Source organism: Pteropus vampyrus, unplaced genomic scaffold, assembly GCF_000151845.1.
Source record: "Pteropus vampyrus isolate Shadow unplaced genomic scaffold, Pvam_2.0 Scaffold24, whole genome shotgun sequence".
Lineage (NCBI taxonomy): Eukaryota > Metazoa > Chordata > Mammalia > Chiroptera > Pteropodidae > Pteropus > Pteropus vampyrus.
In genome coordinates, this window is record NW_011888805.1 from 5056306 (window position 1) to 5075138 (window position 18833).

The window sequence follows — 18833 nt, forward strand, 5'->3', positions numbered from 1 at the left end:
TAAGACTAAAACTTAAGGCAATTAAAATATATATCTTTTCTTTATCCCCTACTTATGTACATGTTTCTTTATCCCCTATTTATGTTCATCTAGGTGATAATTAAGCATTTATTTGAGAGTAATCTGCTTATGTTTCTTCTTCATATAATTATATGAACTAATTTATAAACTGAACTTTACACCTATAAGTAGTGGTGAAAGTGTGTCCACTTCTAAGAATGATGAAATTTGAGAAGAAAACTCTTTATCAATAGCATTATATAATGAGATAAAAAAATCCCAAGTACAAAAATCCATTGTTATATTGAGAGGTATTCTTTGAATACTGAAAATTTTCAAAGAAATTTTCCAGCTTGCTATTTAAGCTGTCTGAACAGTAAATTCCTATCTGCAAAATGGAGATGATAACATCTGCCTTACAAGGATATTGTGAAAATTAAATGGAAACATGTATGTAAGGTATGTAGCACTGGGCCTGGCACAGAGAGACACTCCAGAAATAGCACTTCTTTCTCTCTGGTTATTGAAGGATGATTATAAGGAAGGCAAATACTTTCATAAGGTCACAACGATTAATATTTACTTATTGAAACCATTTCCTCCAACTTGTTCATTAAAATAAGCCATTTCCTCCTGGAAGTCTTCTCAAACTAACACAGCATCACACTGAATTATGATACTCCGACATATAGTTCTCTTCACGTACAACAAGGTCCTATGTGTGAAAGTCCTTTGTGCATAGTAAACTGTCACGGTAAGGTAAATTACCATTATTGTATGCTCACATTATAATTGTACTCCATTTCGTAAGTAATATAAAATTTAAGTTCACAAGCTTTATTTATCTAAAATTAACGTTCACAAGCTTTACGTATTACACTGTAAACTCTTTATGAAGCACAATGTTTAACATAACTTAGCTTCACAACATCTGGTTCAGGAACACGTTCCATATGCACTCAATAATTAAACTCCTGAATAACATCAAAATGATATAAGATCTATTTATATGAAAACCAGAATGCATATAAATATTGTTGACCAAAATATTCTGTGCAAGGTAAAACATAAATAAATGTACAAAATGTGAATTCAATGATATAGTTAGTATTTTTTCTAAATAAGTCTCTATATTATAAGCTTTAATTAGAAAAATTAGAAAACAAAGATATTTGGAAAGTATTTCAGTTGATTATATCAACTTTAAGTGCAGTATATAAATGAAAAAATGCTGTTACTTGCATTTACCTGTTTTTTAGCAGAGCTGTGAGGCTCTCAGAATTGAGTTGCTGCATTAAGGCCTCTCTCAGTGTTGGAAGCATGGACAGCACTGTGATATGAACAGAAAATAAAGAAGGTCACAAGTAATATGACTGCCCTCACTGAGAAATGAAAATTGTTTTAGGCTATATGACAGGACTAGCAACTAATAAGGGTTGGGAAGGAAGTTCAGAGCTAGAGTTTTCAAAATATTTTTAATAATGGATTACAGACTAATAAATCATTTATCTGCTTATGTTATAATACTATGACCACAGCAATGAAAACAAGTACACGTAGAAGAAAGAATGGGAAAAATTATTTCCAGAGGTTAACAGTGGTGGTCTTTGGGCTTTAGATTATGAATAATTCTTTTTTTTTCCTTGTTCTCTTCTGTACTCTTCAAATTTTTTTTATAATAAATGTTTATTTCTGATATACTAAAATGATCAAAAACATTTTTATCTTTAGCTACACTTTCTGCTTCACATTTTATTTCTAATTTTAGAAAAAGGTTTGCTTATTAAAAACTACAAAGCAATAAGCATTTATTATAACCCAGAATAAAGAGCATCAGGCTAGGAATGAAGAGTTGCTGAGCTGTAGTTTTGGTTCTGCCCATGGCTGTTGCCTTTAACTTCCAAGAATAACATAAAATAAGATATAGCACTGTACTGAAAAAAGATTGCACGTAATTTGTAGAAGCTGTTTTATTTATGGCTCTGTGTATGGTATAAGAAATTTTGGAGGACACATACATAAATTCAAAATGTTTCTAATGTTAAATAAGTAATGATAAAATGAAAAAATATCAAGAGGTCATAAACACCACATTTTAAAAGGGAAAACTTAAGTTTACGATTTTTACTTCTTGACTAGGTGAGAAATATTAATTACAAAATCCATATTTTTTAATAGAAAATTCAGTTTTTAATCTACTCTAGACAGTTATATCAGTACTGTACTATGTAGCTTCAGCTTATTTCCTTAAACTGTATGATTAAATCACCTAAGTTATTTACACCATTAACTAAAGTAGCAGCTCAGAGCCAAATGAATATAAGGTAGCTAATCTCTCAGTGTACTTGCTATCTATATCTAACCCTAATACAGTATGTTACCTTACCAAGAAAAAGCAAGGCTAAAGTTCTACATTCAGAAAATGGAGTTAGTAGGGAACTAGTTTAAAAATTATGTGGTGTAATGTAACATGATTTGAGAGGAATCTCTTCAATAATTTTTCTGAGAGATAAGAGCTTTTTACTTTACATTTCAGCCTGTTCAACCAAAGACAAGTCTATTCTTCTTTTCTAGTAACCTGTATTAACACTGAACAAATATGTCTGTATCTAGCTGAATACAGTATTCGTGTCTTCTTCTAGCCATCAGGTCTCCATGATAAATATCCCCAGTCCAACCACAAATCATGAGGTAACCTTTCACCTGCCATGAATCTGTGTGGCCCTGAGCAAGTTACTTAATCTCTTTGTGCCTCAGTATCTTCATCTGTATACTGAGGATAACAATGAATCTACCTTATAGCAGTGGTCCTATAACAATGAATCTACCTTATAGCAGTGGGACTGGTGTTCTTATAAGAATCTAATGCCTGATGATCTGAGGTGGAGCTGAGGTGGTGATGCTAATACAGATCACCATATGGGGAGCAGCTGCAAATACAGATGAAGCTTTGCTGGCTTGCCTGCCACTCACCTCCTACTGTGTGGCCCGGTGCCTAACAGGCCACGGAACGGTACTGGTCCATGGCCCGGGGGTTGGGGCCCTTGTCATATTCAAAAGGATAGAAATGTAATCATATAATTTATAACTCCATTTTCAAGGCATCCAGAAAGCTCATTTGGAAAGTTTTTCAGTGAATCTATATTTCAGCTCCTAGTAATCACCATATTTTATCTTTAATTGCCTAGCATCAGCCATTTATTCATTTGAGGGTTGTGATGGCCATGGAAATGTGCCCCAACATCTTCTGCTTGCAAGAACAGAGTTAGCTGACAGCCCCAGTTGCTACACCTTTGGACCCATCACCATGTCTGCAATGCTCACAGCCAACGAGAGTGCTCAGTGGGGATAGTGAAGTAGATCCACCCCTGTGGGACTCTTCCACCAGGGAACTCTGGCTTGAGGACACTCTAATGGCCTGCCAAAACTTTCTTAGAACTGTGCTGAGGACAGAGCCTCATCTTACCTAATCTTCCTTCCGTCTTCCTTTCCATTCACAAGTCAGACCTGCACTGTGGTCTAAAGGCTTTCCTTGCCTACTTTTGCTCCCTCCCTTTTATTCTTTTGTTTTTTTTTAAGAATTTTTTAGAGCAGTTTTAATTTCACAGCAAAATTGAGAAAAAACAGAGACTTCCTGTATACCCCTACCTCCACCCATCACAGCTTCCTTCATTATGAACAACTCCCACCAGAGAAACATCTATTTTTAAAATATTCTCTTTTCACAATATCTATATTAAACTCTATTTCACTACTCAAAGAATTCCATCTTTACTGGAATACATCAAAGCAGACACACTTTCTAGTTCTTCAAGATCAAAACCTCTCCATTCTTTCCTCATACTAGACCTATAAATATCTGGAGCTGCCAAACTTTATCTTTTAAAGTCAAGAAAGAAAGTTCCATCAGTCATTTTAATAATTTGCTTTGTGGTTGCTCTGTTCCAATTAGGGACTAATGCTGTCTAAAAACCTTAATGAGCAGGTTAACTGTTAATAACACACTGAAAAATTAAAGTCCTCAAATGTCCTTATCTTGTCTCTTAGATAGGCAATACCATTGTTATAACATTATAGGAACATACACTTCTTTGCTGTATTTCTGTTTTCAAAACCAAGAGGAGATCCTTAATTTTAGTCACTATGGCTACTCTGAATAAAGTCATTCTACCTGGTTTTTGCCTCACCTAGAGCACAGTATTTTCTTTTTATGCTTGCTGTACTTATTGCAAAATTCTTTCTGTGTGGCTTTTGCACTGATGTCACTTAAGCTCAATACATGTCTACTCCTTAGATATTTGCTTTACAGACACAAAGGAAACACATCTTACTTTCTATCAGATTATCCCTCTTTTCCTTACTACTTTCCTCGTGCCCCCTCATGTCCTCTGCAAGCACATGCCTCCTCTAGTGACTTCGACCTTAAGGAGACTTGCTCTAAATCAAGGGTGATGTCTCTAGTAATGTATATATTATTTCTTCAGACTCTGAAGCATGTGTGAGAAAAGACCCCTTTTCATGACTGAAGAAGATGATATATTATGATTTCCTCTCAGTTCAGACATCAAATTCTTCCTGAATCCTTCCTTTCTGCCAATGTCGGTTATCTTCTATCAACTCCAGCTCCACCTTTGGGGATCTCTCTGTCCTTGCTAAAAAGTCTATTACTAATATTTCTCAAATTTCAGTATTATTAGAGCCAATAAGATTAAGTTTCTGAAGCCTATTTCCCCAAAATACAGGATTCCTGCCTCTCCTGTATTCTTCAGAGTACTTCCCCCACATAAGCTCTTGCATATCTAATCCTGTCTTAGCCTCTGCTTCCCAGAGGACCCAAACTGACACATGCCAAATTAAGATGCATTTTGAGACTCTAGGACCTACCTTTCTCTTCTGAAAATTTGAGTAATATCCCAAAATAGATTCCTCTTATTCTCTAAAAATTCATTAAAATGTCCTTGGTAACATCACTATATGGAATGCTAAATATCAATTTAAATAATTATGTTATTTTAAAAAAGTTATTTACTATTATATGCCAAGCACTTCATATGCATTATCTCATCACATTCTCATAAAACATTTATGAAGTGGGTTTTATGATCATCTTTTTATAGAGGAGAGAACTGAGATCTACATCTGCCCAAAGACATAAATAATCCAAGGCAAAACTGGGAACTGAACCTGATCTGCCTCACCCTTGAGCCTGGACTCTTACTCACTGTGTGTTATCTGAGTTGTCATTATATACCACGTTTATGATTACTATTTGCTTTACAGAATGACATATTATTTCAAATGTTAAAAAATCATACTCCAGCTGTAACTCTGGATGTCTTGCAACTCCCTTAATCTCAGCCTCTTTAGCTGTCAAAGAGACTGAACTAAAAATAAAGTCCTCTGAATAAAAATTCTACTTTTAAAATTGAACAAGGAGAACCTACCTTTAAAAATTCTAAGTTGTTCTTGAAATAAATGTTAGAGAAAGGAAAAAGCTTTAAATGATTAAAAACAACAACAACAAAAAACCAAACCAAAACAGGTTTGACATGGATTTAAAAACTAACTCTTTAGAGTTATGCCAGCTACAACATAACACCTTATTCTTTTCAAATGATTTTGTTATGGCATTCTCCTAGTGGGTTTCTAGCTCTGGAGGTTAAATTATTATCACTAATTATCACCAACTGAGTGTATACTATTGTACTGAATCCATAGGTCTGTAGTTGCCTACCGTCAATTTAAAACGTAACTCTTTACTATGACAGGTAAGGCCCAATGGGATCAGGCCTACCCCTGTAGCCTTACTTCCTATCACTCTTCCATTGCTCATTAAGCTCAAGCTACACAGCATTTTTGCTGTTTTTTCAATGTGCCGAGCTTTTAACCACCTCAGGCATTTTGCATGGCTCCCTCCATTGTATCACTTGGTTTTTCTCCAATGTCACCTCCTTAAAGAGGCCTGACTCTCCTGATTACTCTACCTTAAAGAGCATCCCCACCCCTCCAGAGCTTTATTCTCCTTACAGCACCCATCACTACCTAAAATTATTTATTTGTTGGCTATCATCTTTTTCTCTTACTAGCACGTGAACTCTGAAGGTCTGGGATTTTGTTGTTGTTCACATTCTGCTTCCAGTACAGGGTACCCCATATGTTTGCTGAATTAATAAACAAAATGAATGAACAGCATTTATATTGTATATTAATACTGGTTTTTAAAATCCACATTGATGTATTTCAGTTAAATTATGTAATAAATACTTGCTAGATTTATCATTCTTCTTTTGCCTTTTAACTTGGTTCCAGAGGTATGCAAATTAATACAAATCATCAAGTAACTTTATACATGTATAAATATTTCTCTTTGTCTTACCTGTCATATTGCAAGTCCTCTGGTTACTCTCAAAATGATACTGTCGTCGTGCTTGGGCAATGTATTCTGCAGCTTCCTTTTCTTGCATTTCTCTGATTTTCTTCTGTCCATATTTCCCCAAGATATATACTCCTAAAATTATATTTTCAAAACAAGCTAGTATATAAATCAGTTAATTAAGAGTATTAAAAATTCCAAACAATATTTTTAACCTGGTTTATCCAAATATAAGGCTTATATTAGTGAAAAGCTAAAAATTACAACTTTTAAAAACCTAAATTAAAGAATTATGTAAGAATTGTGACCTAAAGAGAAGAAAAGATTGGCATTTTAACAGCCAATGACAGATGGATATGTAAGAACTAGGTCTGAAGAAACAGAAAGGAGTTACATCTACAATGTCTAGCAATGCCTTTCACAGTGAAGTGGAGATATTCTAAATGACCAGCAACAGGGACTCGTTTAAATAAATTATGGTCCATCCACACAATGGAATCTGATATAGCTATTAAAACACATTACTATACGGTTAATGACTAAAGGAGATATCCATGTTTTATTGTAAGATGATAAAGTAAGATCCTGGAAGTTTTGCTTTTTAATGTAAGCAGATACACAGAAAAACAGATGGGTTTTATTGTCTAACATAAAATAAACGATGATCATTGTTGAATAGTGGGATAGCAGGTGATTTTTTCCCGTTTGCTTCTCTATATTTTCTTCAATCAACATATAATACTTTTAAAAAATAAAAGACACAATTTTTAAAAGAATAAAAGAAAGGTACATAATCAGACTTTGAAAACCAGTAACAAGTGAAAAAAGGAAAAAGCAGAGGGTACAGCAATTCCTAAATTATAACAATATAAAAATATAGGTGAGGTCATGTGGCCTATAATTTACTTTAACACATTTCATCAGACAGTATGATCTAAAGGTGTACATCTGGTCTACACCCTAGGGGCAGTCAGTTGTCCCAACTGGGAAAGTGACTACTCCAGAATGGTTAGTTAGCACTTGATAAAAAGCCACATTAGGAGGTCTAAGCACTTCAACTAACTTTTATCTAGTATGATGAATAATAGAAATGGATTTTCATAGATTAAATCTAGTGGTATTTAAGATAGTGGGTCAGCTAAAACATTTTAGTAATATTCACTTGAACAAGAATACATAAATCTAACGAGTCCTTTACTCTTAGGAATGGCTTAGCCTCAGATTCTCAGCTGCTAGTTCAGAGGATACTTACTCAGGGGAGTTAACCAAATGGCTAGCAGATATCCTACAGCTAGAATACTGTTGCATTTGCTTCAGGGAAATCTTTTATGCATGGCTCTGCTATAGCACCAAAAAGGACACTGGGACTTCACTGAACTCCTAGAACAAATTATGATACTGTTTTATCTATGCTTGATAGCAGATGTTTTTATGTGTGCCAGAATTTCATTATAACGTGGCAAAAAGGTTAAAGGAGAACGACTAATCCTCACCTACTTCCAACTGTCTGGGCCCCCCAATATCTACCAAAAAGAACCTAAGAACTGTGTATAACCTAAATAATTGGTTTTGGTGTCTGTCATGGATGAGGAGGAGGCGGCCCTTTAGGAACTGCAAAGCGAAAACGTATCCTGAATTATTTTCACTAATATAAGCATTACAGATGAACTGATAAAGTGTTATATGTTCTTAAAAATAATAGTTCATTAAAAGGGTATGTTCTAAAAATAATTAGACAGAAATAAAGTATGGTTGTCATTATGTTTGTATGCAAATAAATGTATTATAATCATGCTTAAAGAATAAATAAAAGTTCTTGTAAGTGGCTTTACAGCTACCTTTCTTGTAATCCATCCTCAATAAACTGATGACAGTGCCACAAAACCAACAGAAGAAATTGACTTATGTTTCACAAAGTAACCCTCTGACAGGCGACTGTTACATACAACTACTCAATGAATTGCTTGTATTTTATTTGCACAACAGAGTGCTAAAAGTTATGTGTCAAATTATTATTTCTCAAATAATAATAATCAGTATAAAATGAAATGCTGCAATAATTCCCTTTTCTGGAATAATAGTAAATTTGACTGGTATATGTGTTTTCCTATAAGAGGGTCCACTGCTTTTCAATAAATTCTCAACAGTGTCTGATAAAAGTTTTTTAGGCACTACTATATTTGATTCATAAATGTAGCATAATTTAACTAAGTCTAAAAGAAGAAAATGAATTGTAATGGGTTGAACTCTGTTCCCTCCTTCTCCCTCTCCCCCCCAAAAAATTCCTATGTTGAAGATCCAGAACTTCAGAAGGTTACCTTATTTAGAGATAGGGTCTTGACAAAGGTAATCCCCTTAAAAAGAGGTCATTAAGGTCATCCCTAATCCAATATGACTGGTGTTCTTTTCAGAAGAGGAAATGCAGACACAGATGTGTGTAGTGAGATGATGTAAAGACACAGGGATAGGAATGAAAGGGGGCTGTGTAGTACATCTGACTGAAAGTAACCTCATAGGGTGTTCTGATCATAAATTCCTAACTGGGCAGGTCATGGTGGGTGGGTCTTTATGCCCCAGGCCTATAAAAAGGTTTATCTTTGCCTTAAGCAAGCACTGTCCATTGTTCTTGTGCATCTAGGTTAACATTCTTTTGAAATGCCAGAATAATTCTCTCTTTTAGGCACCTCAAAGGAGTAAACACCCTGGAGCGAGCACATATCTTGTTTACTATCCTGTACCTTGCTTTTTCCTATCTTCCTGTAATTGTCTTTACATTTCCTGCGTAATTCCAAATGCATAAAAAAAAAATTGCAAAACTGTCATTCTCCAGAGCATTTGAGATCTTACTTCCTGGCATGTCATCAGTTTGGCTCAAATAAACTCTTACAAAAATTCTCCAAAGGCATGGACGTTGTTTACATCTACAGCAAAGAGATGGCCATCTACAAGCCAAGGAGAGGGGCCTGGTACAAATTCTTCTCTTCTCATATAGCCCTCAGAAGGCACAAATATTGCCAACACATTGATCATAGACTTCTGGCCTCCAAAACTGTGAGATGATAAATTTCTGTTGCTTAAGCCACTCAGTTTGTGGTACTTTGCTATGGCAGCCCTAGCAAACTAATACATGGAATTAGGTCAAAGTCCCATAATCCACTATTTTCCTTGGTTAGCTCTGAAATAAGTTCCTATATAAAAATGTAATTTATCTAGGCTCTCATTCCTCAAATTCATAAATTCTGATTTTGTCAGATTTGTCTCCCCAGGAAAATAAGAATGAAAGAAGAGAACTAATTAGCTAAATTATGGAGCTCAGGATCATCTGACCCTGACTGGCTACCTGAATTCTGGCCTGGAAGACAAGTAGCTACTGATGGTTGTGGCACCAACTAGGTAAGTTTAAGTAAATCCCTTCTTTATCTGGGTCAAAATTTCTTTATTCATAAAATGAAAGGATGGGATTATATAAGCTTTAAAGTTTCCTCTGTAGCTATGACCTTATTTATGAATAATGAAGACATTCACTACATATCTCAAAAAATAAATGTAAAATGCTTTGAGGTTTCCTTTCAGAATACTGCTGGTAAAGCAAAATATCTTCTAGTCTGTCCAAATTATATACTTGAATTTTAAAAACCATTTCGCAGTCTCCTCTTCCTGAAAGAAAATCCCTATAATACAACTACTTCACTAGGTTGATAATTTCTATAAAAATTTGAAAAATGATCTGATGACATAGCTCTCAATCCAACAGACCACCAAATTCTGCTATTCTGACTCTTATTTCAGAAATATTTTCTTACTGTTGACACTTTAACTCCTTTACCACTCTTTTCTTTCAGATCCTGAATATTAAGTCACTGGAACTGGTTTAACAGCTTCCTAACTCTCCTTTTTGGTTTCTAGTCTCACACCTTTCCAATCCAACTTTTATATGCAAAGTGATTTTCTAAAACTTAAATGTGACTACCTTATTTCTGTGTTTAGAATTCTTTAACACCCTCCGTTACTTCTTAATGTGGATTCTCTGTTCCATTTACATCAGAATTACTTAAGGTACTTGTTAAAAATGTGGCTTTTAAGGAAGCTCCTTGAAAACATCCCTAAATGTCTCATATGATGCTGTATTCCCAATACATAATATTGGAATACAATGGGAGATCAATAAATATCTGCTGAATGAATTAATGAATCAATGAACTGCACTCAACCTAAAAAATCAGAATCTGGGAAAAAGAATTCTATAATTTCACTGAGCCACTTAAGTGATTTTTATTCATACTAAAGTCTGAGAAGCACTGATAAACAGGATAATGTCCAAATTCTGTGGAACGGCACAGTAAGGTAGGCCTTTCACAATCTGCACTCTAGCTAGTTCTCTAAATTCATCTTTTGCCATTCCCCATTTGTGCCCTGGGCTTAGCCATAGTGAAATACACTTTGATTCATCAAAAGTAATGTCTCTGAATCTGCTGAACAATGCTTTTTCCTGCTGTTCCCCCTTCTTCTTTGCTAGCTATACAACTTAAACCAAGTGGATTCTTGAGTGAAGCTTTACCGACGCTTTCTCGTTTCTTTCTCCTCTACGCTCCCGGCTCGAGAATAGGCACTTATTCTCATTCAAATATTTGTTGAATGAAAAAAAGTTACTAAATGAATGCAAAACTTAAGAGACCAGAAATTACAAGAATTAAGATATAAATTTTAAGTCAATGCACTGGAATTTTTAGAAATCGGCAAGCCAGTAAGTATGAATCTGGTTGTTCTCTGTTCTGCAACACTTTGTCTAATGTGTTCTTAGGCACTACTAGAGGTGTTCAATACCCTTTTGGGGGATCTGTAAGTAAAACTATTTTGTAATAATACTAAAACGCTATTTGCCTTTTTTGTTCTCATTCTCTTGTGAGTGTACAGTGCAGTATCCTAGAGAATACATGACATATGATATTGCAACTGACTAAATGCAAAACAAGATGAGAATCCAGCTTTCAATTAAGCCAAACAGTAGAGATTTGCAAAAATGTCAAACAATGCCACTCTTCTAGTTAAAAAAATATTATGTTATTATGTAACGGGTTTACTATTGTTATTTTTAAATTATTATTAGCTCTTTAGAGTCCTCAATTTTTAAGTGTAAAGGAGACCTCAGGCCAAAATGTTTGAGAACCATGGTTCTATTCTTTGCATAAATTGGTCAAATTGTACAAATTGGTCTAAAGCAGTTACTCATCCAAAATGCAGGAAATTTCTACTTAAAAAGGCCTGTAACTCAAAAGCTTTTGCTTAGGTTTTTCCCACCACTGAATGGCCAAACCTCTTTGAGCACACATGTTGATATTTTACCTAGCTATTAAGCCTGTCAAAATGTGTCACTTCTTTCATTAAGTTCTTTTCTGATTTTTTATAACCTTATATGCTATCTGTCAGTTTGATCTGTATAGCATTTTTTTCCGGCTCTCTTGTTTTGTATCTATTTTTTTGTATTTTAATTATTTGTATACTTGTTGCTATGTTCTGAATGTTTGTACCCTCCTTCCCCCCGTTTATATATTGAAATCCTAATGCCTGATGTGATAGTACTAAGAGGTGAAATCTCTGGGAGGTATTAGACCACAAGGGTGGAGCCCTCATGAATGAGATTAGTGTTCTTATAAAAGGGATTTCACAGAGCTCCCTAGACTCTTCTGCTATGTGAGGATACAAAAAGTCTGGAACCTGGAAGCAGGCCTTCACTTAACCCTGAGCTTGGACTTAAGACCTCTAGAACTGTGAGAAATAAATTTCTGTTGTTCATAAGCTGCCCAGTCTGTGGTATTTTGTTATAGCACCCTAAAAAGACTAAGACACTTTGTTTTTCATTCTTATCAGACCATAAAGGCCATAAAGACAAGTGGTATAGTGAGGAAAGAGAATGTGCTTTGGGATCTAAGACATGTGGATTTGAAGTCTAGGTTCCTCATTACTACCTCTGAGACCCTGAGCAAGCTCCTTAAATTCTTAGGAATCTAGTTCCCACATTTTTGAATGGGCATAACAATAACTACCCTGTTGTCATCCCCAGTGACTAGAAAAACTTAGCAGATTGCCCACCAAATAAATGGTAACTATTACTATTAAAAAGCTCTATATATCTTCTATTTCTATCACATTACCTTCAATACTACAGGCACTTGATAAATATTTCTTAAATTAGATTAACTGAGATGTAAGACATCATAGGAAGTAGGAAAAATACGAGGCTCAAACAAATGCCAATCATGGTCATCATTTACTTTTTTCTTTTCTGTAACTATTTCTTAAGTATACTCTTGTTTCCTCTATGATTACTTCTAATCTACTATTAGATAGTTCCATGTGTGAAGGGGTATGCTAGCCTTTGAGATTGCTAAAAAAAAAGATTTTCTTTCCTTCAGCGGTGGCAAAAATACTTTAGCTTCTATAAATAAAAGGGACTCAGTAGTCTCAGCATAATCTAAATACATATTACATATCAGTGGCTGAAGATATCGGAAAACACATTTTATCTATAAAGGATTTCTCAAAAATGTGATAAAAATTAACATATGTTCACTATCGAATTATGATATAGATCTCAGACACTAGAAAAGACTTGCCCCATCAACGAGAAGCCTGTTTCAAACTTTCAAGAACCAACAGATCTGAATTATCGATGCTAAGAGTATGTTAATTTCCAATTGTTTTGGGGCAACAAAATACAAGAGAAAAGCAACCAGATCCTTTGGGAAACTTCTATTCTTGTTTTATTTATTTATTTTTTAAATAATTCTGTAACCAAAACATGTAATGGTTTCTTTAAAAACTCAAATTCTAAAAATTCCTCAACATTCCTACATTTTCTTTTCCTATATTTCACAAGGCTCTTTATTCTCTCCTTCCCATCCCTGCCTATTATGACATGACTGCTATATGAGGGAAAACTTTCAAGATTATTATCTGTTTTAAAATCTCCTCTCAGCTTGTGCAACTCAGTAATGTCATCTAGATGGGCACTGATCCCAAACTTGAAGATCCTGAAGATTTCACAACATCCAGAAAGCACTGTCTTACTGCATAATATAATGCATAGCTTTGTATTCTAAAATAGCAGAAACAGAGCTAAAATATTAGTTTGTGCTTTTTGGGGGTCTAGTATGTCTTCCAGTACTTCTGTACAATTGTGTTGTTTTCAAAAACTCAAATTAACTTTAAACAACACTCGAAGTGCGGGCTTTACGTGACTCTCTTAGATAATGAAACTTCTGGGAAGGGTGAATGCCAAGCAAAGTACGGGGAGTGCCAAACAGAAAAGAAGAATCTCACAGGAAAACAATAGGAGAGAATTAAAAAACATGTGTCTGCGAGAAAATGGTGTCCTGAAACAGAAACTTAATTGTGGTGAGTTCTACCAAAGTACTGAGAAGAAAGGAGAGAAAGAGAATAAGGGGCAGTGTTAGGGCAAGGCGCACAAATCCCACATTTGGAGAGATGTAAAGAACCTTGGAGGTTTGTCACCCGGTTCCCCTCCGACGGCTGAACGAATGCCCACTACATATCCTGGCCTGTGGTCACCTGGCCTCTATATTTTAGAAAACAGTCATCTCTCTCCCACCCCCTTCTCCCAATGCCCCTTTCCAAGAACGCTGTCACCCACCTCCGAGGACCGTGCCCAGGAAGATACATTTCTTTTTGTGATGTTTCAGAAAATTCCACATAGATCTCAGCATCTTCGGGCCCTGGGACTGCGGGCTGCCTGTGCTGGGGGTGGGGGTGGGGTGGTTCACCAGGAAACCGTTTGTCACCTGGCCTGGACGACCCGGCAGGACCGCTGTTGTCCTGGTCGATGCTCTCCAGAAATCACAGACACGACTTTCCGCAGACACTGTCACCGGAGCGGGAAGGGGGCGTGGACTACAGCAGAGCAGCTGCGCTTCCTGTTGCTGCCGCCGCGCCGCGGTCGCCGCTCACAAGTCTGGGGCACCCAGGTCCGTCCAGAATTACTTCCCGAGTGCCTCACTGTTCGACTCCGCCGGAAACGGCGGCTCGCACCGGCCGCGTTCCGTGGCCGGCGCTCTTCCGCCGCCGCGGCCTCTGGTGTTGAGCGCGGCGACCCTAGGGTGGTATGGAGGCGAAAGGGGGACTCACGCGGGCTTCTGGCGGCGGGTGCTGGGTGTCGGCGGAGGAGATAGAAAAGTGGATGGAGGCGGCGATGCAAATGGTGAGGAGCCCGGGAGGTGGATGCCGCGGGTGGGAACTTTCTCTGGCTCTCATCCCACCCGGCTCATTTCAGCGAACGTCCCGGTGCTTTCTCGTCACCTTCATCTCGATGGCGCTCATAGTTCTCTGAGTAAACAGCTGGCTTTACTGTCCTGAAATTTTCTTGAGCCCATTCTCGGAGTGTCTCTGAGGAGGAAGAGGAGAAATACAGAAAGGCTTTTTCACTGGCATGAAGTATGCACCAACTACCCCCATTCAGCTGCTGTTGTCACAAACGTGCTGCTTCCCCCTTTTTTTCCGTAGACACATTCGCAAATCCGCGAAGTGACATTATTTTGTATTTATGATCCCTTGAACCTATGGAATAGAAGGAAGGAAGGAAGGAAGTTGAGGATATTTCTGGCAGAGAACAGTATAAAGCCAAGTTCCTGTAAAGCCAGATTCTACCATCCATCTATCGTCCATCCATCCAACCATCCAACCATCCAACCACCCATCCTTCAGCTTTCTGTCCTTGTACTTCCGTCCCTCATTTCCTTCAAGACTGTTGATTAAGGAGGACTCTAATCAAATCTGTGTCATCCAAGCTTTACCCACACTTATGTGTACCAGCGAGCTTTATAATATGGATAAGTATGTTTGAGATATATATGTAAATGTATATAAATACATGCACACACACATATATACATATATGACATGCCTTTCGGTTTTACATTTCTCTAAAGCTGCTGTAAAAGAAATCTTTTTTTATACATGATTTTGATTATAATCTTCCTATCATAGTGGCCTCTGGTCTCCTATAGTTAAGTAGCTACATAATTATGTCTTCATTCACTTCACAAGTGTTTATTCAGTGCAGTATGATTGGCATTGGGGATTCAACACTGAAACCGATTTCTGCATTTTATTTGTTCTCTTCTCACATTATTTTCCCTGCGTTCATGGACTATTGCAGCCAAATATTCTCTAAGCTGTGATGCATTAAAACATCTACCCGTTTGTTTTGGTTACTATCATAAACTTGTTTCTCATACTTTTTGAAAATGACTTAAATTAAAAACATTTTATATCACAACCCAGTAAACACACATAACTATAATTGAAACAAAAGTTTCACAGAACTGTACTTAACCTTCTTATGTGTAGTTTTCCTGTTTCTTTTATTGCATTTTGAAAAAAATGCTAGTCATGATTCATTAACTTGATTTTATGACCCATTATTTAAGCCCACCTCAAAATTTATTTCCTTCATTAAACTTACAGAATATATAACTTTCTGATACTTTAATTAATGTTCACATATGCATTGAAATTAATGGTAATTTGTATGGATTAATATGGATTTGTCTCGAACTCTTTTGATGTTACTAAATTTCTCAAGTTAGAGACAAGGAGTTTTCACGTGATATCAAAATCTTTCCTTCCCACAAATCCTTTCAACATTTCAATATTACCGTATGCTAGGCAGCTTTTTAATAAATAGTGAGGATGACAATAAATGCACATGAAGGTTGAGATATCTTGGAGTAAGCTGCATTTGTATCCTATGTGAGATCTGGAGGGCAGATGATATATGATTGCTGAGAAGTCAGAATTTGTGGTGTTTTTTAATTATTAGTATTTGTTTTGGGAGCTCTCCTCAAAGTATTTATGTGTAGAGCTTGCTTAGAGCAAATTTTTAGAGATGATACCAGAGGATACAATAGTGGTTTCAAAAACAGCTAACTTTAATCAATCATTGAGTTTTTCCACTTTGTGCATCATACTTTGATATTTTGGGTCTTTATTTTCATTTAAGCATCTTTTGGTCCTAATATCTTGGAACATTTCATCCCCCTGCCTTGGCACTATTCTCTAGACTTCTGGACTAAATACATAAGTAAGTCCTTTTTACTACCTTTTGTTATGAACTTGGGCAGGTCACTTAATCCTCCTAGGGTTTCATTTCCTACTCTATAAAATGAGATGATTGAACTTCAAGTAGTTTCTAAGATCACTCTGGCCTTAGCACTTTTTTCTCTTAATTGGATTATAAACACATAGGGGTCTGGTTACCTAGTTTACGTACTCCTCCACAGAGTTCAGGAGCCCTTTATTTAGCACTTGTTTTTGGTTTTGGCCTATATATGTTTTTTTCAGGCCTTAGACAAAGGAGGAAAAGTGCTCGCCATAAACCTTTTGCTTTGTTCAACCTTCCCTTCCCACTAAAGAAACTTCAAGTCTTAAATTATTTCTAAGAATTGTTGAAGTAGTTTTAAGTGTATATTATGTATTTCTGAGAAGAGTTGAAGATTAGATCAGAACTAGAGCTAGTGCCAAGTCTGGAGAAGTTACTCTCTGATTAATATGTACTGAGGAATTTGAAAGTGAAATTTCCAGTATGCATGTAAAAGGGAGGATATTAGCATCCTTATAGCATTTGTACAGACTAGACGTATTTATATGGGTAATATTAATAACTAGAATGTTTGGCTCTGATGAGACCAGGCAGGTGGATGCAGCCAAGTCACACAATTTCTGGGTCTTTCTTCATGTTTAAAATTAAGGCATTGCTTTAGAAAGTTTGTATCTTGGTCTATGATTGTAGTATAAAACATAAGCCTGGGTTATAAAAGGAAGGAGAACAGTATTTTAGAAAGCTTAAAAATCTATTGGTTTAAAATGTCATTTAAAGTTAGGCTATTCAAAAATAAATACAACCCTATCAGTCTAATAGATACAGCATTTTTGGAAGGCAACCTGGCATAATGTAATTAACAGCCTCAAAAAATATAGCTGTCATTTGACCCAGTAATATGGTTCTGTGGCATTTACCTTAAGGAAATAGTTTAGAATGATACAAGTAATGATTGTTATTTCAGTGTTAATTGTAATAGCAGAAACTGAAAGTATTTCATACCTTCAGTAAAAGAAAATGGTTAATTAAATTGTTGTTTATTAATCTGTTAACTAATGTACTGTTTTTAAAATCATTATGGATATTAGGTATAAACATAATATTAAATATCACAACTGTATGTTATGTTAACCATTAAACAAGGACAATACAAATTATTTTATACTATACATGCAAGAATAAGTAACAGTGTTATACTCTTGTGTCCCAGACACAGTGCTATGCACAATGCATCATATGGGCCATAACATATAAGCTACACAGCAGCCCTATGAGGTGGATATTATTACTGTCCTCATTTTCAGATGGGCACACTGAAGTTTACAGAGTTAAGTAAATTCTCCAAAGAGCTGGTGAGGACGAGCCATGATTTGAGCCCAGCTGTTGGTCTTCACCTCTGGCCTGCAGTGTGTTGTGTTTGGGTGCTTACTGCTCTTCAACATACGCTTTGCTGGATGTCTCTGCCTTTTCAATTTCATTGCCCTGACTACTGTGTATTGAGCATCTTCATTAGACATTTGGATTTTTTTTTCTTTTGTGGATTGCCTAGCATTCTTTGCCCAATTTTATTATTAGCTTTGTTTTTTAAATCACATTGTAGGAGTCCTTTGCATTCTATAGCTATTGCTCGAAACAATTCACAGAAGCAATGGAGATTTAACAGGAAGTTCTTCAATTGTTAATTATAGTGAAGAATTTGAAACAATGTAAATGTCAAAAAAAATAGGGGACCAGTTAAATGATCATAAACATTCATACAGAGGAATACTATCCAACCTTAAAAAAAGTGCTGAAAAAATATTACCTATCATAAGGAAATGTTTATAATATATTTTTAAATGAAAAGGCAGACTGATGAGTTTTACATATATATATATTATAAATCCATTTGACATAAAAAAAAAACTACAAATATGTGAATGTGTGCATAAGAAAAAAACCTGAAAATCTTCTGTCGCAGAATAATAACAGTGATCCTATTTTGAGACATTGGGATTATGAGTGAGTAATTTTATTTTTGATATGTGGATTTGTTACCCCCAAGTTTTTTTCCTTGAACATATCTTAACTTTATAATTTGGAAAAAAGAAAGATCGAGTCTATACACACATACACGCATACGTACATACATATATACACACAAATAAATATAACGAGAGAGAGCGAGTGTGAGCAAGTGAGAGGGGAAGGAGAAGGCACGTTTTCTAGAAATTGCATATTATTGTAGTATGCATTTTCTGGGTGCCTAGTCAATCAAGCAGAGACACTTATCCATTTCAACCAATGTGGTGTGATTAAGTATTCCCTGTGTTTTAGGGCTTGTGCTGGGTGCTAGGTCTGCAAAGG

At 35.9% G+C, this 18833-nt stretch overlaps 2 protein-coding genes across 3 annotated transcripts in view; one reads left to right on the forward strand and one right to left on the reverse strand.

Annotated features, from left to right (window-relative positions):
- Positions 1 to 14361, reverse strand: part of PEX3 (peroxisomal biogenesis factor 3) — a 29204-nt gene extending 14843 nt beyond the window's left edge. The window contains exons 1-3 of one of the 2 annotated variants that reach the window (XM_011356130.2): positions 14025 to 14361; positions 6377 to 6508; positions 1249 to 1330 (exon numbers count right to left, since the gene is read on the reverse strand). In XM_011356130.2, the coding sequence (XP_011354432.1) occupies positions 1249 to 1330; positions 6377 to 6508; positions 14025 to 14097 (287 nt within the window). In that variant the 5' untranslated portion in view covers positions 14098 to 14361. The remainder of the gene's footprint in view (positions 1 to 1248; positions 1331 to 6376; positions 6509 to 14024) is intronic. The other variant, XM_023528368.1, reaches the window with a different exon arrangement.
- A 36-nt stretch (positions 14362 to 14397) lies between these two features.
- Positions 14398 to 18833, forward strand: part of ADAT2 (adenosine deaminase, tRNA specific 2) — a 17045-nt gene continuing 12609 nt past the window's right edge. The window contains exon 1 of the mRNA XM_011356131.2: positions 14398 to 14588. Coding sequence (XP_011354433.1) covers positions 14493 to 14588 — 96 coding nt within the window. The 5' untranslated portion in view covers positions 14398 to 14492. The remainder of the gene's footprint in view (positions 14589 to 18833) is intronic.